The sequence below is a fragment of the Cynocephalus volans genome, chromosome 3, assembly GCF_027409185.1.
Source record: "Cynocephalus volans isolate mCynVol1 chromosome 3, mCynVol1.pri, whole genome shotgun sequence".
NCBI lineage: Eukaryota > Metazoa > Chordata > Mammalia > Dermoptera > Cynocephalidae > Cynocephalus > Cynocephalus volans.
In genome coordinates this window covers 96795880-96817736 of record NC_084462.1, presented here as the reverse complement: position 1 = coordinate 96817736, position 21857 = coordinate 96795880, and the positions used below count along the sequence as shown (strand labels likewise).

Below are 21857 nucleotides of genomic sequence, written 5' to 3'. Positions count from 1 at the left end.
GTATGTCCCATGCAATATTTGGGGGCTCTTTATTTAGTCGTGTGGGTCAAGATAGGTAGACCCAAGAGCCTGGTAGGACTTGAAGTCAGGGATTGTGGTATGTGTGGAGGAGCCTCCTGGGCGGGTCTCTGCTGATCATTCCGAAGGCCACAGGTAGAGCTGGAGAGTGGAGCCTCTCCCCCAGCGCTCCTCAGCTCCCCGTGGTTACTCACCTGTCTGCCGGCTGACAATGGGCCTCCTCCCTGTTTCCCTGCACCCTGCACCGGCACGGCCTGACCCTCTGCGGGCCTTGGTAAATGACTGAAAAGATCATGAATGGGTGGGTGACACAACAAGGAGGTCTCAGGTGTTCCTCCCCAAGGTCCCCGAGGAGGCTCTCTGACCGTTGTCATGGGTCCATCCCTCCCTGCCATGATCAGACTACTCACCCACGCTCTTTTCTTGTCCTCCTGCAGACAGTGGTGCGGGGCAGCTCAGTGCCAATGGATGGCTACATCTCAGGGCTGCTCAATGACATCCAGAAGTTGTCAGTCATCAGCTCCAACACCCTGCGTGGCCGCAGCCCCACCAGCCGGCGGCGGGCACAGTCCCTGGGGCTGCTGGGAGATGAGCACTGGGCCACCGACCCAGATATGTACCTCCAGAGCCCCCAGTCTGAGCGCACTGACCCCCATGGCCTCTACCTCAGCTGTAACGGGGGCACACCAGCAGGCCACAGGCAGATGCCATGGCCCAAGCCACAGAGCCCACAGGTCCTGCCCAACGGGCTGGCCACAAAGGCACAGTCCCTGGGCCCTGCTGAGTTCCAGGGTGCCTCACAACGCTGCCTGCAGCTGGGCACCTGCCTGCAGAGTTCCCCACCAGACACCTCACACCCCGTGGCCCCCGGGAGGCGTGGGATGAAGGCTGCCAAGCATGGCTCAGAGGAGGCTCGGCCACAGTCCTGCCTGGTGGGCTCGGCCACAGGCAGGCCAGGCGGGGAAGGCAGCCCTAGCCCTAAGACCCAACAGAGCAGCCTGAAGCGCAGGCTGTTCCGAAGCATGTTCCTGTCCACTCCTGCCACAGCCCCTCCAAGCAGCAGCAAGCCAGGCCCTCCAGCACAGAGCAAGGTAGGGCGGCTGGGCTTTTCTCTGGGGTCACTCTCAGGAGGGCAGGCAGCCTGGCCTGGCAGGCATCTGCTGGGGAGTGGGTGTCAGGGACACAGGCTCTGCCTGGCCTTCCCCACTTAGACATCTCAGGGTTAGAGAAAACATAAAGGACCAAAATAATGAAGAAACTAGCTCAGCCTCAGCTGAGGATTCTACCCTAAAGCAACTGAGCCTGCGTCCTCCTCAGGCTTAGCAAGTGTGAGTGAGAGGTTGCAAGTCAGGACATTTAAGGCAGGGAGTTCCAAGGGGCCTATGGTACCACCCGCTTACACTCTCGAACTCTGGGGTCTGGCGGACCACATTGGGAGGTAGACAACCCCCTGAAAAAGCAGCATCCTTAACCACAAGCCCAGAGCAGACCCTCCCTGCCCCCAATGCCCAGCAACCCCCAAACCCCAGCAGAGCTGAGTGCTCCAGCCTAGGGTGGGGGGTGGTGTCTCTCCCTGCCTCCACACCTCACTTGCCCCAGCACTCCTCTGAGGACTTCAAGAGAGGCTCCCTGGACTGCTTCTGCCTCTAGCAGAAGAAATGTGCATGCTAACCCCTTCTCTAGGGAGGCTTCCCTCTTCCCTCCCTTCCTTCCTCCCTCCTTTCTCTTCCCTGCCTTCCTCCTTTCCTCTCTCCCTCTCTTCCTTTCTCCACCCCCCTTTTTTTGTGGCAGTTGTTTTGGTTCACATTCCCGTAATTATTTATTATCGTGTCTGTGTGTGCCACATGAAGACTGGAGGACTGAATTTGCCTGGGTCCAGGAGCAGGAGGAGAGCCAACTTTTGGCCTCAAACACACCTTTTGCTTGTGAGAAAAGAAAGATTGAAGGGAGCCTTAATGGTGACATTTCTTGGTAGGCAGATTGGAGCATGTTTTTACTTCTCATGTGCCCTATGTCATCCTGTCCACAGTGACAGTGACTTGCCCATGTGGCAGATGAGAGGGTGGGGTGACCCCTGGTGGCATGGGCCAGTGAGCGAAGGAAGTGGGAGGGCACTGGGGCTGCCTGTCCTCCTGTACCTTGGCTGGTGGCTCTTGCTTATGAAGGCCTTATGACCATGGCAGCCAGTTGTCCTACAGCCCCCTCATGAGGGACAGGCAGAAGTGAGCTCAGGTTCCAGTACTAGGGTTTTCAGTCGGGCCTAAGAAACAGCTGCTGTCAGTGGCATGAGTAGTGGCACTTCCCCTGAGGGCGATGGTGTGAGTGGGCTCCAGCCTGAACCGGTTTTGGGGGTGGCCTGAACCTACAGCCTTTCTAGGACCCTGCCAGCCGAGGCACTCAGGGAAGCTTCTGGGCTTCGTGCACTCCAGCCCCCCAGTAGGACAAAGGACAGTGGGCTGGGATCCCCATGGGGTGTGGCTTGATGTGTCCCTGTGAGGAACATGAGTGTCTGTGAGCTGAGAGGTCTCTGGAAGGCTGTGCCCCTCAGGAGATATCCCCCAGGAAATTGAGGGAGGTGAGAATCAGAGCTCGATCTGGCCTCTTGGGACTCCTGCTGGGTGGGCTTCAGGGATTTAGAGAAAAGGCATGTCAACACCAGGCTGGGCACTAACATGCTTCTTTCTGAGCTCCTGCTGGCACCGCACAGCAGGGGGACAGCCCTGTCCCCCAGTCTCTGTGGCCTGTCTATCCTGCATGTCCTACTGAGTACCTGCCATGGGCCACTGCTGCTAGCTGTGCTGGGGTGCCCCCCATACCTGCAGATGCAGTTGGTGGTCACCTTGGGCCTGGAGACACCACAGTTCCAAATCCAGGGGGGTGGTTTCCTTCTAGGCACCTTGGACATACCTTTCTAGATAAATGCTGTCAAGCCAGGTCTCTAAAAGGCAGGGCTGAGATTTCCTCTGGGCCACACTAGGCCAGGGCTTCTCAACTCCTACACTATTGGTGTTTGGATCAGATAATCCTTTGTTATGGGGGCTCTCCTGTGCATTGTAGTAGCATCCCTAGTTTCTCCCACTAGATGCTGTAGCACCCCCAACTGGGACAACCAAAAATGCCTCCAGACATTACCAAATGTCCCTGAACAGCAAAATCACTCCTGGTTGAGAACCACTGCTTTAGGCAAATTCCAACACAGCCTGGGAGCATCAGGCTTCCTCCTCCTCCCCGACCAATCCCAGGAACTCCCAGGCTAAGCCAGCAGCCATCTGCATTGGGCACATCCCAAGGGTTGACTCTGGATGCTTGCAGCAGCGCCCACAGCAGTAGTCCATGCACAGGGTGCCCTGGGAAGTCAGACAGCAATGCCACAGTGTGCCAGGTGTGGTTGTGGAAGGATATGTGGCCCCAGGGCTCCTGTACTCAGCCCCAGGCAGTGTGGCCTGTAGTCACTTACTTTGGCTAAAGAGCAAAGAGGAAGCCTGGGGTGGGGCAGGGAGGCCAAAGAGGTGAGACAGTTTGTTAGGAGCTTGGGGGTTTAGAAGTGTTTCCCTTAGAATCAGAGGGCAAACAATGATTAAGCACCTACTGTGGACCATGTACTTTGTTATAAACAGCCCCCTAAGCCCATAGCTGGAGAGACAAGGCCCAGGGAGGGAAAATGAGGTATCACTGTAACTGTACACATGACACCTCTAGTGGCTTCCTTCCCAAGAGGTCTCAGTCACACAGGTAACTCCAGAATTAATCCAGAGCCTGTAACAATTAATTAATCCCATCATTGTGTCCCCCTTTCCCTTTCTTGGTGTGGCTTAACCAGTTTCTTCTGGTCCTTGCTTGTGGTTACATTAAGGAAAAGCTCCCTCCTTGTGGAGACAGGCAGCAAGACCAATGAGGGGATGCAGACCAGATCCTGCCAGGGTGAAGACCGAGCCAGGCCCCCTCCTGGACCCACCCCTCCCTCAGCCCCCAGGCACAGGCTTTGCCCCTGGACACAGCCAGCACCTGCAGCAGTGTCACCACTGGGGCCTTGATAGCAGGAGCAGGAGGGAATCCCCACCTCAGCCCCTCTGTATGACTCATTCCCCACCCCCCACCCCATGCCCACACATCCACAGAGCAGAGCTAGCCCATGCAGAAGTCCTTGAGGCCAGAAGTGAAGGAAATTATTTTATAGCCTTCCTTAGGAACTTTGGGGTGGAAAGAGGTCAAGGAGCAACCTCAGGAGGAGATTTAGATGTTCCCCACACTCTGCCCCACCCCACACAGATGGACACTCTGTTCGAAGAGCATGTGTTCTGAGTTAAATCCATGCCTCGTAGCCAGCAGGCAGCTTCCTCAGAGCCCTGAGCCTTTCTACAGGGCCTGGGAAGCTGCTTGGGTGATTGTATGATGAAGTGAGCCCCGCCCGGTGGCATCCTGTGGAAACCTTGCTGCCAGGACGTAGGACCACAGCTGCAGTAGTGGCCATGCTCCCTCCAGTCCCAGTGGAGGCTCCTTGAGGCTGTGGAATCACAGAGCCCATTCGTCCACACCTCCTCAAAGTGTTGTCCAGGAGGCTCCTACATCAAAACCCAGGGACCCTGTGAAAATGCCATCTCTACTCCAGGGACCTTCTGAATCAGCCTTTATCTCTCTCTTCAGATCACTGTGCATGGCCCCCTCATTTGCAGAGGAGACTGGGGCTCAGAGAGGGTGACATGCCTCAGGCTCATCGCAGGGGACAGTAGACCAGGACAAGACCCCAGTTCCTGACCCCCCAGCCCATAGGTCCTGCTGCTCCATTGCACAGAGGAGGGAGCAGTGAGTGAGGGTCAGGTGCTGGCCAAGACCTGGGAGAATCCATTTGCTGTCTGAATACGCTCACCAGGGACGGAGTAAGGCCAAGCAGTCCAGGGGAGCTTTCTGGCTCCTTCCCTGGCAGGTTGAGCCTGAGCCAGGCTGAGAGGCTGGTGCATGCTCAAGTGGGCAGGTGGTGTGGGGTAGCAGAAGTCTGCCATGGTGTGGCCCCCTACCAGGAGAGGCACCATGCACATGCTCCCCCAAGTCAAGGCCAGGACCTGGGCTGGGGCCTGGAGGCCTGGAAGCCTGGAGGAAGGAGTGCTAAAAAGCTTGAAGACTCTGGCTGAACCTGGTAGGGTCCAGGACCCAGATTCGGGGTCCCCAAGCAAGCAGCCCAGCCCAAACTGACTGCTTGAGATTTCCTGTGAGTCAGGTCAGCTCTGGGATCAGGACCAAGACACACTGGACACCTAAACAACTGCTTATGTGATGGGTTTGGAGAAGTCCCAAGAAGGCCTCTCTGCCGCCCCTGAAGTGTCTCTCTCCAGGTGCCCTTTAAGCATACATAATCCCTGGGAGGGGTCATGTTGCACATCATCAACTCCTTGGGGAGAACCAAAGGATAGGTCTTTTCCTGCCAGGGGTAGCAAGAGGGCTTGGATCCAGAAAGGCAAAGAGTCTCGCAGGCTTCCAGGGTAGGCCTGAGCAGGGCTTACTGGGGGCCCAAGCTGCCCCTCAGCTCCACCTTCCCTCCCTCCCCACCAGTGGCCATGAGGATAGGCCTCTCTGCCTTCTCTCCCTTGCTGGGGGGTCCTTAGCTGGGAATTTCATGTCTGGGAGGAAGGGGAGGGGCTGCTCTGGGGAGGTCCTTAAGACACTTCTCTGCCCCTGGCCTTACGGCTGGGGTTTGGCTAGACCTACCCTCTAGATCCCACATTTCTCTGGTACCAGATCCCTAGCCCAGGGGAGACACCCGAGAACCCCCAGATGGTACAGTAGCTCTGTGGCCCTCTGTTAGGGATGTAACCTCGCAGCACAGACACACAGACTCCGTGGTGCATGCACAAGCAGGTCTCTCAGATCCCAGCTGTGGCTTCTCTGACCTGGGTCTGGAGTCGAGTCACAGCTGCCCCACTGCTCACCCACCCCACTGCCAGGGCCTCTTCTGCCCACCTGGGCCCTTGAGTTGGGGAGCCTGGGACGTGAAGACTGCCTCTGACCCAGATTCTCTGAGCAGCCCCGCAGCACAGAGGAAAGACTGCCTCCTGGTGGCCCCCTGGGGTCTGGCTGTCAATTATCAAGAAGTACCCAGCATGAGGCCACCCTAGGGACTCGACTTCTCTCAGCTTTTCTCTTCTTCCCAGGATGTGAAGAGCTGTTGTTTGGCCTGCTCCCCTTGGAACATTGGGGGCTGGTTTCTTGAACAGGACTGTGGTTGGGCTTCAGGTCTGTTTGAAAATCTTGGCTCACAGCAAGTTTGGTCTGACCCTGCTAGTGTCCAGAGATCACAGCAGCCATCCCCTGCCCCTGGGAAGGTTGCTCCAGACTCTCCCACAGCCACACCCCTTCCTGTTTCTTTGTCCCTGCAGCCCAACTCCTCTTTCCGACCACTGCAGAAAGACTCCCCCCCAAGTCTGGTAGCCAAGGCCCAGTCCTTGCCTTCGGACCATCCCGTGGGGACCTTCAGCCCTCTGACCACCTCGGATACCAGCAGCCCCCAGAAGTCCCTTTGCACAGCGCCAGCCACTGGCCCGCTTCCAGGCCGGTCTTCTCCAGCAGGCTCGCCCCGCACCCGGCATGCGCAGATCAGCACCAGCAACCTGTATCTGCCCCAGGACCCTGCTGTGGCCAAGGGTGCCCTGGCTGGTGAGGAGACGGGCGTTGTGACACACGAGCAGTTCAAGGCTGCACTCAGGATGGTGGTGGACCAGGGTGACCCCCGGCTGCTGCTGAACAGCTATGTGAAGATTGGCGAGGGCTCCACAGGCATCGTCTGCCTGGCTCGGGAGAAGCACTCAGGCCGCCAGGTTGCTGTCAAGATGATGGACCTCAGGAAGCAGCAGCGCAGGGAGCTGCTCTTCAACGAGGTGGGAGGACAGGGCGGGATGTGGTGGGGGCATTTGGGAAGGGCAGTGAGTGCACAGCCAAGCTAGACATCTATCTGCAAGCAGGGGCAGCGGGGTGGCCAAGTCTCATGGGTGCTGTGCCCGGCATTCAGGCCCCTGCCTGCCCTCAGGTGGTGATCATGCGGGACTACCAGCATGTCAACGTGGTGGAGATGTACAAGAGCTACCTGGTGGGCGAGGAGCTGTGGGTGCTCATGGAGTTCCTGCAGGGCGGGGCCCTCACAGACATCGTCTCCCAAGTCAGGTGGGCAGCTGGCAGGCCTGGGTCCCAAGGGTGGGCTGTCAACCCCTATTGCCCTGGCAGGGGTGTTGGGCAGCTGTTGCCCCAGAAGACTTGGGGTTCCTGTCTGATTGTCCTGGCCCTCCTGCCTGTTTGGGGTAACTGCGACCCAAGGGAGTGGGAAATAGAAGGGTTGTCTCCAGCCTAGGCTCAGGCCCAGTTTCTACCAGGGCTATGGCTGAACACACTGCCCAGGAGCTGTGGGGCCTGGTACTGGGGACCCTTATTCTGCCCAGCCCAGCCATCCTGTGGCCCTGCCAAAGCTACCACTCTCTTCAAATTGGTGGCCTTGCCTTCCCTATCCAGGCTGAACGAAGAGCAGATTGCCACTGTGTGTGAAGCCGTGCTGCAGGCCCTGGCTTACCTGCATGCCCAGGGTGTCATCCACCGGGACATCAAGAGTGACTCCATCCTGCTGACCCTCGATGGCAGGGTAGGCCCCTCTCTGTGCCTGGCACAGCTATGCCCCCAGTTCCCTGCTCCCAGCACCCTCTCCTCCTTTTGTACCACTCACTGCCCTTTCAACCCCAGGTGAAGCTCTCAGACTTTGGATTCTGTGCTCAGATCAGCAAAGATGTTCCTAAGAGGAAGTCGTTGGTGGGGACCCCCTACTGGATGGCTCCTGAAGTGATCTCCAGGTCTCTGTATGCCACTGAGGTAACTGCTCCCTCCCTCCTCCAGGCCTCCCAGAAGAGGCTTGGGAACATGCATCTCTTCTGCTCATGGCCCCCTCTGGAGCCCCCACCCAAAATAGCCCTGGTTCTCAGATTCCCACTCGGTCAATACCCTGCCTCCTTTCTGGTGGGGCTGCTCTCACCTGTGACTTTGCTGCCAGGAACAGGTCCCCCAGCTCAAGGGCAAAGGGGTATAGCCAGGGTTGCCCAGGTATGATGGCTTTGCTCAGAGAATGGATGACAGCTGTGTCCCTACAGTCAATGGTCACTCATACAGGAATTAACTGACCACAGGGCAGGTGATCAGGGGAGGAAGGAGACAAACTCACAAAGGAGAGCTTGGACCAGCTGCTCCCCTCCCCCCTCCAGCACGCTGCTACCAAGGGTCCAGACTCTGGCCAGTGGGGTCAGGGACATTCTCCTCCTGCAGGTGGATATCTGGTCTCTGGGAATCATGGTGATTGAGATGGTGGATGGAGAGCCACCCTACTTCAGCGATTCCCCAGTGCAAGCCATGAAGAGGCTCCGGGACAGCCCCCCACCCAAGCTGAAAAACTCTCACAAGGTCAGTTGGTGTACAGGGTGTGACCCCAGAGACCCCATTCCTCCTGAAGTAAGAGGACCAGAGCCTGGGCTCCCAGCCAGGCCCAGTCTCTCCCCTCCACAGAAGCCAGAGAGTCCAGGCTCCTGGAAAAGGCTCCTCTTTCTCTACACAAAACCTGCCCTGGATATGGAGCCACACCTACATGCAAACTCCCATGCTCGCTCCAAGTTTCTACCTGCAGCTGCAGCAGTAGAGTCACTCATCAGCAGGCACTTGACAGGAGCCCAGAGATACCTATGGACAGTAAAAGCAAGGAACCCCTGCTGCCCCAGGGAGGAAGCCTGAGTACAGACCCCTTCACCGCTTTGTCAGGAGATCCATCTCTGACAGTGTTCCTGTCACTGCAAATCAGCTTGTCCTCCATCACTGCACATCCCGACCACAGCCGAGCCACAGCTTGGCCCTTAAAACCAGTATGTACATATGTATGAGCATATATTTAACCCTTTTCTGCCAAATCCATCACAAACCTGCAGTTCTTACCTGTGGACATCCCCTGCTGGCAGGTCAGCACAGGGCTGCTAAATGGCACTGCCATCTGGTGGCCAGAGCAAGAAATGTCCCAGAGGATTGAAACCGTCTCTAAACAGCAAAATAGTTCTGTGGCCCCAACACAGCTGGATAAGAGGACCATCAGGAAACATCTTCTTAGATAAATTGTCTTTGGAGCCTGCACTGCTGACCCCACAATTAGCAAATAGAAATCTCCGATTGGCTGACTGCCCAGAGAATGTAGCCTCTGCCCAAGACCAGCATCATCCCAAGATATAGGCCCAAAATGAACCAAGACAAGCCCTTGACTTAGACTTTAAAGCTTAGAACAACACAGAAATCTTCCTTTTCAGGTCCCAACTTGCTCTTTTCTATTTTTCAAAGCACTTCCTCATCCCAGCCTCTTTTTTTATCTTCACTAAAGCCCTATGTAGCAGACAGGGCAAGCACATTTTATCACTAGCCCATTTTGCAGATGAAACAAGTGATGCCTAGAGAAAATTGCAACTTGCCTGAGATCAGGGATAGACCCAGGACTGGATCACTGATGCCAGTTCCATGCCCCCTCCAGAACCTGAATGCTGAGAGCCTTGAGAAGCAAGGGAGGGAGGGAGGAATGGGCTGTATTTGGAACCCAGCTCCCCAGAGTCCCAGGCATCCTAATGACATTGCTCAGCAGCTCCCACTGCAGGCAAACCAACCACTTTTTCTAGACTGATGCAACCTCCTTTACCTACCTAATAATCCAAAAAGCAATGAGCCTGGGAGGAACCAGGAAGGGAGAAGACAAACAATGGCAGAGCCAGGCAATCAGGTCACCCTAAAATGACTGCAAACCATGGCTTCCTCTCACTGTCCTGTCTCCACAGGTCTCCCCGGTACTGCGAGACTTCCTGGAGCGGATGCTCATGCGGGACCCCCAAGAGAGAGCCACCGCCCAGGAGCTCCTGGACCATCCCTTCCTGCTGCAGACAGGGCTGCCTGAGTGTTTGGTGCCCCTGATCCAGCTCTACCGCAAGCAGACCTCCACCTGCTGAGCCCACCCCCAGAGTGCACCTGCCACCTGTGCCCACAGGCAAGGGACACTGGGCAGCCAGCCTGCTGGCAGAGCCTGCCTGCCTCATTTTCTCAGTATTCTCTCCAAAGTTGAATGTGAAGCCCCACCCCCACCCTCCTGCCTCTCTGCCCCCTGCGCCAGGCCGGACCTGCCCCCTCAGTCTCTCTCCCTTCCCAAAGACTCCCCAGTTGCCTTTGGGATGATGAAGACCCCTCTGCAGGATGACCCTTTGTTATTTGCACAGGGACGTTTCCAAGAAATGCAGAGACCAGCACTCCTGGCCACTGCAGCCAACACAGCAGAAAAGACTGCTGTGGTTTTTTAAAGTAGTTGTACACTAGCATCCCAGACCACCCAGGAGGGCAGACTGCCTGTCTTCACACGGATACTTGCTGTTCTCAGCTCCAACGTCAAACCCTGGGTCTCCAGAGGGCCATAGGGAGGGTTTTCATTACCTGAATCCCTCTTCCTCCCTGTGTCTGACTTCCTGAAGGCACAATCCCACCTGCTTCCTGACCCACCTGTACTGCCTGTCCCTACACAGCCTGCTGAGAACTGTGAACAGCCTGCTCATAGGCCATGGGAGGGGCAAGGGGGCATTCTCTGAGTGAAAGAGAATGTGGTTGGTGGTAAAAGTGGTCTCACTTTACAGGATGGAGAGAACATTGTGTGTGTGTGTGTGTGTGTGTGTGTGTGTGTGTGTAAGGGGAGGAAGGTCATCCTGACAGCCTGGGTCCTTTCAGGTCACCCACAGCCAACTTCAGGCAGGCTGCCCTATCCTCTCTTCCTCTAAGTTTTACTCTGAAGGGACCTGCTTTCTTGGCCTGGCTTCCCATCCCTCACATCCCCGTGTTTCTACCCAACCAGTGAAGAGGTCTGGATTGAATCTAACACATCCTGAGGGCTCTGGAGGTTTCTGGGTTTCTCCTGTACTGTGAAGTCCAAAGGCCAGAGACAGGAATGATGAGGGGATAAACTTTGTTTCACCTGTCAACTTCATCTCAATACCCAGGTCATCAGGGACTCATTCTTCTCTTCAGAACCCTGGTCTGGGGAAGGTGAACCACCTCCCAGGGTTCCCTCATGTCAAGGGAATGGGGACTCCATATGTGGGAACTATCTGCCCCAAACTGCCTCCAAAAATATCTGTCACCTTGGCCTCCTTCCTTCCCCACCTTCAGGGCTGTTGTGAGACAGGGAATTCCAGGGAAGAACTTCAGGAGTCTGGACCCTATCTAGATATTATTTTTAAATTCTTCTGCTCCTTAGTGACCTGCTTTGGGGCAAAGAAATTGGCAAGGACTTTTTTTAAGGGTCAATTTTAAAAACAAAATCATCTTCCCTAGAAATTTTTGTGAATTGTTTGCACTTGTGCCTGTTTTAAATTAAACTGAGTGTTCAAAACCTTGGGGCTTCCTGTTGTCTCTGGGAGGGTAGCCAGGCAGTCTTGGAGCTGGATCCTTGTAATGGGTGTCTGGTGTAGCCTGCCTTCCTCTGCCTTGGGAGCTCCCCAGCGGTCACTCTGCTTCCCTGCAGGTTGGTGGGGGGGGGGCCCAAGTGAGGGCAGAGAAGGAAGGGAACAGGAAGTGAAAGGCCCTTGGTACTGAAAGAGATAAGAAATAGGTCTTCCCAGGGGGACAAGAGCCCGGCCAAAAAAGCCAGGGCCGTGTGCTGCGCTTGCTGGGGCCACAGGAACTCTGGGGGCAACTACAGGGACAGATGATCACTTTCTGTGTCAGCTTCTCCCTTCCCGTTTGCTTCTCACTCCCAGGTCCTCAAGCCATCCATAGGGTGTGGCCTGGAACTGCTCCCAGTGAGAAAGCAGCCCGTTTCATTCCTCCGAACTGAGGGTTACACAATGGCATGGAACTGTGAAAGAGCAGAGCAGTGGCTGGAAATCAAGAAACCTGGGTTCTAGGCCTAGGGATGGGGAGATGGAGGAAATTCTCTTAATTTCATTCCAACAGACTCCAGTACTTCCTTCCTGAGATCTATGCCCAACCCAGGGTTCCCTGAAGCCTCTTAGCCAGGAGCAAGGGCCACGCAGACCTTCTGCTCCCACAGCATTTGTACCCAGACAGGTGCCCTGGTCCTCCATCCAAGCCCCATCAGCTCAGTCTGAAGCAGCTCCTGTGACTTACTTTCAGGAGCCAGCCATAGAAGGATGGGCAGGAATGGAGGCTAACCAAGGCAGGAACCTCAACAGGAAGCAAGCGCATCCCTCTGGCCAGCTGCCAAAAACAAACAAACAAACAAACATACAAAACCCAACCCCCACTCCCCCCAAAGGAAAACCAAGTGCATCTCTCCATCTCTCCAAAGGGAGCCAAGAGTCAGCAGTGGTTGGTAAGACAGAGACGCCAGTTCTCGCATGGAATAATACTGGCTTTATTAACTATTCTTTTGAGTTCTAATAGTCCTTCCACCACACAGTGTCACTCCAAAAGCATGTGCATATGTCCTTTAGACTCACACACAGACCAGTTCTGAGCTTGACCTTAGAGTACAGCTTCAGTGGCCTGGGTGATTCTTCACAATGACGAAAGCAACAAGACTTGGAAAAGCAAAATATTTAGAGAAGTCTCTTCCAAAATGGAAAGAACTAGAGAGCCGCAACACCCTGGGGAGCAGAATGTGGTGAAACGTGGAATTTCTGCACAGAGCCGGGTCTGGTAAGAAATCTGTAAGGACGGCAGGGCATTAAGACACACGGTTCAGTTCAGACAGGAAAGAGCTGCTGTGGTCTTTCAGAAACATCACTTTCAACCTCCAAGCTCTTGGCAGCTCCATAGAGAAAAGCCCTTAGCGTTGTTTACCCAACAAATAGGACCCAAGGTGACATTCAACCAGAAAGCCACGTGTCAACGACACTGGAAAGATGACTGCACCTCTGATATAATGTGCGACCCAGACCTCATGCTGTTTTTAAACCAAAATACTTGGATTCTTACACCATTAAAAACTTCATTAAAATTAAACACAGTCGAAAAGGGAGTGAGCAAGCAAGGATCAAAAAGAAGCAGTTTGTACTCGGGGTGTCCAGTTATTCCTCACCGCACCCCAGACCCTCTCCCTCAGGCTTTTCAGGAGCTCCCGTAGGGACAGGGGGAGCCAGAAGAGGCAAATGTTTGGGGAGAAGAGGGTGGGGGAAGAGCAGAACATCTCATAAAAAAAGCAAGTATCTTCGGAAGAAAACAGTGTATAATCAGTAGGTCCCAAGGTTCAGAAATCAAGAGAAGGGTTGGCAGCTCCAGTTTTTCGGAAGCATTAAGGACAGGGAGCCTTAACTTGGAAGATTTAACTTGGGATCTTTAGTGAAGGGTCTGGGCTCCTGCTATTCCCGATGAGCGTTTCTTTGTGCATTGTCCCTCACTTCACTACTGTGAAGTGACTTCAAGTATCCGGATTTAATATTCTACAACAAGAAGAGAATTTCATAGGTAAACGCACACGGTGGGAGAAGTACAAAGTGGTGATTCCAAATAAAACCAGAAGTCTGAGCTCAGAGCCAGGGCGCAGCGAGGAGAGCGCCGCGCTGCCACCAGGGGGCCCCAGAGGTCACGTTCAAGGCGCGGGGAGTGCGTGTGTAAGAACTGGGGAGTGTGTGTGTGCGCGTGTGCGCGCGTGGATTGGGAAGGTGTCTGACACCTGCACAAGGCCCGCTCCTGACCTCCAATTCTCGCCCTGGGCAGTTCCTTCGGGGTTACTGGTGAGAAACCTTCCGTTCTGCAAAGACGAATAGATCGACGTCTTGAAAAGACCCCATGGCAGGCAGGTGAGGGGCTGCACGCTCAACCCTCGGGGTTCACAAAAAGAGCCCTACCTGCCGCCACGCCGCGCGGGCAAGGCGCAGACACACGGGCTAGCGCTACCGCGGAGCCCTAGTGCACGCGATCCGTCAGATCCCCTGCCCCCTCCCTCCAGGCCGGTATAAAGAGTAGGGGGCGGGGGCGGGGAAGGAGGGGACAAAGGATCAGGCCGGGAAAGGGCCTTTAACCACCTCTCCGCGGTTACCTCTGACTCACTAATCTGCCCAGTAATAAAGTTGGGCTGGGCCTGCGTCCCACGCGGTGGGGCAGAGGCAGGGGTCCTTGGTCTCGACCTGTAGCATCCATCATCCGCCCTGCCCTCCATTAACAGCCCAGCGAGAAGCGGGAGCCGTTTAACAGGCCCCTTCCAGCTCTCGCCGGAGTTTGATGTAATTTAAACCCGGACCTGCGGCTCGTGTGGGCTCCCAACTCCTGCGCGCCGCCGCTTAACGTCTCAAACACTTCAGTCAATTATCCCCCTCGCGGAGCTTCTATTTAAAGAGATATTGTCAGGTTGTTAAGCCTCGGATCAAACCCGCTGGTTTCTGCTTCACATACAAAGGCTCAAAACACGAGTTCTTTGAGGATTGGAAGAAATACAATTAAGCAAAGCTTTCGCAACCGTTCCACCCTGCAGGAGCACCCACGTGCGGGACGGGGGAGCTGGGAGGCGGTGGGGGCGGGAAAGTGCTAAATCCTTTCCATTTCAGGCCTCTGAGAGTGGAAATAAGGCTGGGCCACAGGGATAAGGCGTTGAACCTCAAAGATGCAATTCAAGTGCATCTGAGCTGAGGAGCAGGCTGGCTCAGGAGCCTGGGGTTGGGCTGGGTAGGGGTTGCTGGAGCAATGCCCCCCACATCGTCAGTAAAATTGAATCCTGGTCTGCCTGGGGTAGAGGCAGAGGGAGCTGGAGTTGTCCAGAAGGTGGTTGAAGGGACAACTGGTGTTCAACACCAGGTACTCTGCCACCCCCAAAATATGTCTTCATTGTCTTGCGGCAGGAGTTTCTACTCCAAAAAAACTTAACGGCCAGGTTCCTTCCTAATCAGCCCTCCTGTGCAGAAAGGCTTTGGGGCTCCTCTCGGTCCTCCCCTTCTCCAACATAGGAGAAAGGGGGACTTTGGCAGTTTGTGGCATTATTGTCAGCATCACCAGGCAGAGGGGAGAGGTTGAGCCTTTGTTCTCTCCAAAGTCTACTCTTCCGCTTGTCTGGCTGGCAGGGTGTTGGGAAACCCAGCAAGAGGATGGAGAGCCGGTAGGAGCCAGCAGGAAACTAGGCAGACCCAGGACTGAGCCTTAGGGTTGGGGGAGGGGGGTTCACCTTCCTGGCTGAAAGGCTGTAGCCTATGGAACACCTCGCCTTCCAGGGACAGGAGAGGCAGGCCGTAGTGAAGCTGAAAGACCTACCAGGGAGTACCAACGAGCACAGAAAAAGTAAGATGGGGGTCCCTTTCTTATTTCTGGTGGAGAGCTGGTAGAGATCCCGCTTTGTCAGCGAGGACAAGTTTTGAGATGGCGGCGGTGGGGGGAGAGGACCAACTGCGAGAAAGTGAGAGACCTGGAAGAAAGGGAGAAATGCCAGTGGAGCAGAGGCGGGAAAGTGGAGGGGAACAGGGCTCGGGCCTCGGCGCTGTTTACCGCTGAGCGTGCAGCACCACAGCCTCCGTGCCCGCCTGCCAAGGTTTAGGCCCAGGCACTGACAGGGGCAGAGCGTTGGCCTCTAACTCCGGGCCACTCTCGGGCCCTGGCGCCTCCCCGACCAGGCTAGGGATGTCTGGGGCTGTGGAGCGTCGGCGCAAACCCAGGCGACCAGAGCCGGGGCCGCCTTCCGGGTGGGGGCTAAGGCCGATGGGGGCTTGCACTAAGGTTGTGGGCGCTCCCTCCAGAACCTCATGTGAGCGCCACCGCCCAGTCCCGGAAGACTGAGGCGAGTTTGGTCGGGCTATCAGAGCCCCTGCCCGTAGGCGGGCAGCCTCCTCCTCGGTCACAGCCCCCAGCGCCAGACTCATGCTCCGGCCCAGCTCGGGCCGCTCGCTGCCCTGCGCCCGGTGCCGGCCCGAGCCCTTGCCCGCTGAGCCAGCCTCGCCACCATGGCCATGGCCGCCCGCCGCTCGTGCGAAGCGCGCCAGTAGAGGCCGCGGTAGGCGGCGGGGGCTGGGTCGTCGACGTTCGGGGCTAGGCGCGGGAGCCGGGCGGCCAGGGGGGCTGTCGCAGTTGGAGCCCCGGGCCGCGGCGGCAGCGGCAGCGCGACCCCAGGGCCCGGTGAGGGCCTGCACGCAGGTCCCGTGGCCCCGGGCGGCGGCCAGCTGCAGCGCCGTGAGGCCCGCACGGTTGGTGCGGTCGAGGCGCAGGCCGAGGCGGCGGAAAGAGCGCACCAGGAACTCGAGCACCGCCCCGTGGCCGCACGCAGCCGCCCACATCACAGGGCTGTTGCCCGCCGAGTCGGCCGCCTCGGGGTCGCCGCTGAACTGCACCAGCAGCTGCACGGCGTCCAGGTGGCCTCGCTCGCACGCCAGGCTGAGTGCCGTGCGGCCGCGCTCATCCCGCAGGTTCACGGCCGCACCCTGCTCGAGCAGCAGCCGCACGAAGCGCGCGCGCAGCGCGGGGTCCGGCAGCCCCACGGCCACCATGAGCGGCGTGCGGCCCTGCTCCGCGCGACAGTCGATGATGCTGCGGTCCAGCGCGTCCAGCACAAAGCGGGCCAAGTGCACTTTGCCCGCCTGCATAGCCTCCAGGAAAGTGCGCGTGCCCGCTCGGGGGCATAGGTCCTTGGGCTTGAGCATGGCCCCAGCCGCCGCTCCCAGGCGGCCCGGTAGCTCCGCACGGGGGCGCCCCTGTCCCCGCGCCCCGCCGGGCTCCTGCCCCGGCCTGAGCTCCTGTACCGCTCGTTCCGCGTGTGGGTGGCTGCAACCGAGGGTCCTGAGCTTCCCACTCGGTTATCCCCCGCGGCTCCGGCTTTCCCGCAGCTCCTGGGCCGCACGCCTGGCGTCTCGCTGCTTCTTTTCTGGGCCTCCCTAAGGTGTTGGCTGCTCGCTACTCCTGGCCCGCCACGAGACGAAGGGAGCCGAAGTTTCGGCCCGCTCCAGTCTCCCGCTGCTTTCCCTGCGTCCGGCGCCCCTCAGTTCCCTGTGGCTTAGAGCCGAGCCACTCACCGCACCCGGGGCAGCCCCCGCTCCCCTGCTGAGACGGTGGCGCCCGCCGTGCGCGCCTGCCTCCAGCCCTGGCGGGGCGCGCCGCTCCTCGAGCTGCTGGCGCCGTTCCTCCGCCTCCTCCCCTTTCGCGGGGGCTGGGCCAAGCCGGGGTTCTCGCTTCTTCCTTGAGGGGGCTCAGCGGCGCGGGAGCCGCCACCCGCCTAGATACCTGGCTTTATAGCCTCGGGGGTCTCCATGGTAATGGCTGCCCTGGAAGCGGGCTGCGCTGTCAAGGCAGAGACCGACCAGGCGGGGGAGACCGCCCCGACCCCCACCCCTTCGTGGACCACGAAGTCTGGGAGCGGCTCCTCCCCCGCGCTCCCCTGGGAATGCGGCGGCGGTTGCGGGGCGGAGGCGAGGGCTGCTCGCTGGGGCCACATGCATCCGACGGGGCCAATCCCTAAGTCGAAGTCTTCTCTCCCCGCCTTCCGCCCCCACCGGAGTTGGTGTCCTCCGTTCCTTAGAAACTGGCGGGACTTCGTTTGGGATCGTCGGGGTTAGACGGAGAGCTGTCCTCAGCGGTCCGGGGTGAAAGGAATTGGGACCCTATGAGGGCCGAACTGGACCACGCGTGAACTAGGGATGGCGGCGAAGGGTGGACAAGAATTCCACCCATAATTTGGGGGAAGGGGCAGGTGTGCTGCGGTCTTGGGAGGGGGGCGCTCAGTCTGGCTGGAAACTGCCACTCGAAGTGCAGCGAATCACGCATTCACACAATTGTTCCTCCCGCACACGCTCACTCGGAGCGGGGGCTGGGGTGAGAGTGCGCTCTCCAATCTCAGACGTCTCCACCCCGGCGGCACATACGCGTGCCAGCCCCCGGCGGCTGCGGAGCAGGCGGGGCGTAGACGCCGCGACCTCGACCCGGGGCGGCCGCGTCAGCAGCTCCCCAGCGCCGCCTCCCCGCTACGCCAGGACTGGCCGTCACCCCGGAAATAGCGATGGGCACACGCAAGGCTCCTCCATAGTCCCTGTCTGTCTCTTATGCACAAAACCACCGCCAGTCTACAGGCGTCTGGCCCTGACCACTAGCTGACCCCTAAGGAGAGGAGGAGAGCACGAGTTCCATTTTTCATGAGATGTGTGGAAAAAACACCGCGTCTCCTCTCCCTCCAGCTGGTCGGGAGTAGGGGTAGGGAGGGGGATACGCAGGCCTCAGTTGAGGGGAATTAGGGCGCCTAAGCCGCAGGAGGTGGGGGACGGGGTGAGTAGGGTCGGAATGGGTATGTGTAAAGTGAAAAGTGAACCAGGTACCAACTACCGAATTTACTGAGCCTCTTTTTGAGCCAGGCGTTGTGTTCCTGGCATTGGGCAATACAGAGCAGAAATTCATTCTGGAGGGACGATTCTGGAGGGACGAGACTTCTCTTAAGCGAGAAGACAAGAGCAGGCCATAAAAAGTGGAGGTTATCATCTCAGATTGAATACACCTGCTAAATACAAATTCAAGACAGTCTTTGGAGGAAAAGATGGAATTGTGGGGAGGGGTCTTCTGAAGTTAGACTTCTGAGTGGGTACTTCAAGGAAGTGAGGAATCTGGCTGCTAAGAAATAAGGAAAACACTCCAGACGGGGTTATAGGGGTAAAGGCATGGAGGCAGGAAAAACACCTTTAGGGGACAGTGTCGAGAGCTGCTTATAACGGTCCCTTCCTATAAAACACAGGAAATTAAGGGAAGACTGGTGTCCTTGGCCTGAGCAGAACAATGATAAGATGCTTTGTGGAACGAGACACCCAGGGAAAGGTATGGGGTGAGGAGAGCATTTGCTACTAGGAAGAAGATGGTGGGCTCAGATGGGGGAGCTCATGGCCCTGCACCTGAGCCTCTCACCTCTCTCCAGCTCCCAGTCTCTGGACATGCCCACCTTGGACTTGGAACAGGCCATGGAACAGGGACCCCCACTCCCTTCTATCACGTGGGGAGCATGTGATGCATAACCGTTCCTGCTGTGAAGCCCCCCTTTTCTCTTTTTGTATTTTTAAGCTCTTGGTCAGGGCTCTGACAGTTTTCTTTCATAGTGTCATAGAAAGGGCAGAGTATTTGACACTAGAGTTAAGTCCCAGCTTGAAGGCATTTACTAGCAGTGTGGTTCCAGGCCTGCATATTCTCATCTGCAAAATGAGTACCAGCCCTGCCTGTGTCAGGCAAGATCAAGTGAGAGTGTCAGGGAAAGAGATGAACAATTACTTACAGTGCAGCCCCCAAAGCCTAGTCCCACTCCCAGACCTGAGGACCCCTCCCGGGGTATTACCAGGAGTGGATAGAGATTCTCCATCACCAATAAGGGGGCAGAAATACTCTCCCTCTTAGCAGAAAAAAGACTTTTCTTCCCTTTGACTCAATTTACCTTTTCTGCAACATGAGGGAAATTTCATTCTTCTCTTCTGTTTCAGGGGAGAGGGTACCCCTGGAATCTGTGTGTGGCAGGCCACCCTTACAAGCCAGGCTGTGGGGTCCCCAGGTGGAGGAGAAAAGCAGCAGGAACACAGAATGGGTACCTCCTTGATCCTGAAGAGCTTTACCCCCTCATCCCTGAGCCTCCCTGAGCCTACTTAGCTTCATTCATATCCCTGTCCCCTGGGGTGGATGGAGATAGTTTCAGGGAAGAGGGGCCTGCTGGCTACCCTTTGGAAGGAGGAGCTGGTTCCATTTACCCCAGCTGGCATGGCCAACCCCACCAGGCCTATGGTGGGGTGAGGGTTGGTGCCAGTTCTCATGCCCTGGAGCCTTTGCTCTGACTTCCCTATGGGCTCAGTATGTTCTGAACAGAAAAGAAATAGCAAAGCTGAAAAAAAGCCGAGACTCTGCTGCAGAGCACAGAGGCACCAACAGCCAGAATTAGAAGCTGTCGCTTAGAGAGCTGCAGGCTGACAGGAGGCTGAGCTGAGGCAGGCAGGGGCAGCAGGCCCTCCACACTCCCCTCCCCTCCCACCTGCTGAGCCTCTCCCCTGGCAGGCCCCAGCCTGGCAAAAGGGCTTCCTTCCAGAGGCACCTCAGTCTTCAGTCTGTCACTCTGTCTGCAACTGCCCGCCCCCCTTGGGCCCCTTTCTTTCCTCTTCAAGTGTCACCAGCCCCCTCACCCTGTCACGTTGCACCAGATCGGCAGGGTTGGGCCTGGTGGCACGTGTCTGGGAGATCCAGAGAGCTGCTGGGGAAGGGGGGTGCAGGGGGCGGGGTGAGTCAGCAGGGGACTCTGTCATCTGAGTCAGCAATGGGATTGGGAAAGGGGTAGGGACCCATCTCTTTGTGCAGAAGGTGAAACTGAGGCATAACCAGTGGAAAGGGAACCTTGCCTCATCCCCGTACATATGCAGAAGGGATGGAACCCAGGTGCCCTTCACCTGCCCCAGTGCCCTGAGGGAAGGAATCAATTCTTCCTCTGCATGTCCTCTGCAGCCAGAGATTAATTCATCTCCAGAGCCCAGAGATGGCATTTGCCCAGGGAGCACCTTGCCCTTGTTTTAGAGGAAAGAAAGTATGGAGGTGAGTATCCAGGTCTGGCCTCATGGGAAGCCCCCAGCCTGCTGTGCAGAGGCCTCTCCAGGAGGCAGGACTGCATACCATTTCCCATTCCTGGGCTGCCCAGCTCCAGATTTGGGGCACAGAGACTGCCCAGCCTGGCCAAGAGGTGAGGGGAAGGCAGCGTCTCCGTCCCCTGGGCAGTCAGCGGCAACAGCTGAGGGCTGCCCGGCGAGCTCTGTTTGGCTCTGGCTCTGGCTTATGCCCCCAAGTGCCTGGATCAGTGAGTTCCTCTAGTCCTGGATCCCCATCCTTACAGAGTTCTACCCTGGGGAGTCGATGGGGGGGAGATGGAGCAGCTGAGTGCCCAGCTGAAGTGTCAGGATGGCAGGGCACTGCCTTGGGGTGTAGGTGTCCCAACCGTGTCTAGTGTGTTTGTGGAGTGGGGGGCAGGCTGATCAGTGTCCTTAATCCTGTGAGTGAGCAGGCCCCCTAGCCTCACCCTGCAGCCAGGGACTGGTGAGACCCCAGAGGTCAGGCCCCCATAGAGATGGGGGGTGACGGTGGAGGGAGGGAGCTCTTGTTTATTTTCCGAAGGCACAGGTGCTCATAGCTAATGGCATCTGCTATAACTCTCTGATAAGAAAACAACCTCTTCCCAGAATCAACCCCCATCTTGCCTCTCCCAAGCCAGTTCCTATCCCCATTTGGGATTTGAGACTGTGCCATAGATGCAGTGAATGGCTGCTCACAAGCCCCTTTACAGCAAGCTTTGGAGTCAACCATAGCTTCCACAGGGGCCTGAGCATCTGACCACTCTGACTCTTCCTAAAGGGGCCCAGTTGGCCTAAAGGCTTGGGGTTCCCCAAGTGGGTCAGGGGCACCTTCACACTAGGCTCTTCTGCTCCACCCTGAGGTGGAGATGAGGAAGGGCCACATCCATGTGGGGGTGTAAAAGGGGATGACATCATTTTTCAGAGCCAGCAAAAGGGGAAGTGAATCCTCCTCAAGCCCAGAGGCAGGCCCATTTCACGGGGCTCTGGAAGGGACCTCACCCCGGGTTCAGCTTCCAAGGGATTTTTTTTTTCTTTTTCCCAGCCCGCTTCATTTCAAGGCCGCTCTACTCCCATGCCCCCCATTTTCTAGTGGTAGAGCAGAGGTCAGGCTTAGGCAGGAAATATTGGGACAGGGTTCTTTAGTAGGAGTAGGAACAAGAAAAATAAATAAACCTCATAAATGATGCTGACCTTATTGGGCAGCCTGATTGGGGTGCATGCTAGGAAGTACTCACCCCCAGGCTTAGGAAAAGGGATGAGCCAGCTTCAGGGTGGGATGGTGCCCGAGAGGTCATCCGTCTCCCCCTC

General features: G+C 57.0%; 2 protein-coding genes across 2 annotated transcripts in view; one reads left to right on the top strand and one right to left on the bottom strand.

The window, feature by feature from the left end:
* Positions 1 to 10181, top strand: part of PAK6 (p21 (RAC1) activated kinase 6) — a 32310-nt gene extending 22129 nt beyond the window's left edge. Inside the window, exons 4-10 of the mRNA XM_063091275.1 lie at positions 456 to 1109; positions 6390 to 6887; positions 7037 to 7170; positions 7513 to 7639; positions 7738 to 7863; positions 8311 to 8445; positions 9846 to 10181. Coding sequence (XP_062947345.1) covers positions 456 to 1109; positions 6390 to 6887; positions 7037 to 7170; positions 7513 to 7639; positions 7738 to 7863; positions 8311 to 8445; positions 9846 to 10013 — 1842 coding nt within the window. The 3' untranslated portion in view covers positions 10014 to 10181. The remainder of the gene's footprint in view (positions 1 to 455; positions 1110 to 6389; positions 6888 to 7036; positions 7171 to 7512; positions 7640 to 7737; positions 7864 to 8310; positions 8446 to 9845) is intronic.
* A 5295-nt stretch (positions 10182 to 15476) lies between these two features.
* ANKRD63 (ankyrin repeat domain 63) lies at positions 15477 to 16625 on the bottom strand. Its single transcript, XM_063088446.1, has one exon. It carries the CDS (start codon positions 16623 to 16625, stop codon positions 15477 to 15479), a length of 1149 nt encoding a protein of 382 aa, XP_062944516.1.
* Positions 16626 to 21857: the final 5232 nt, after the last annotated feature.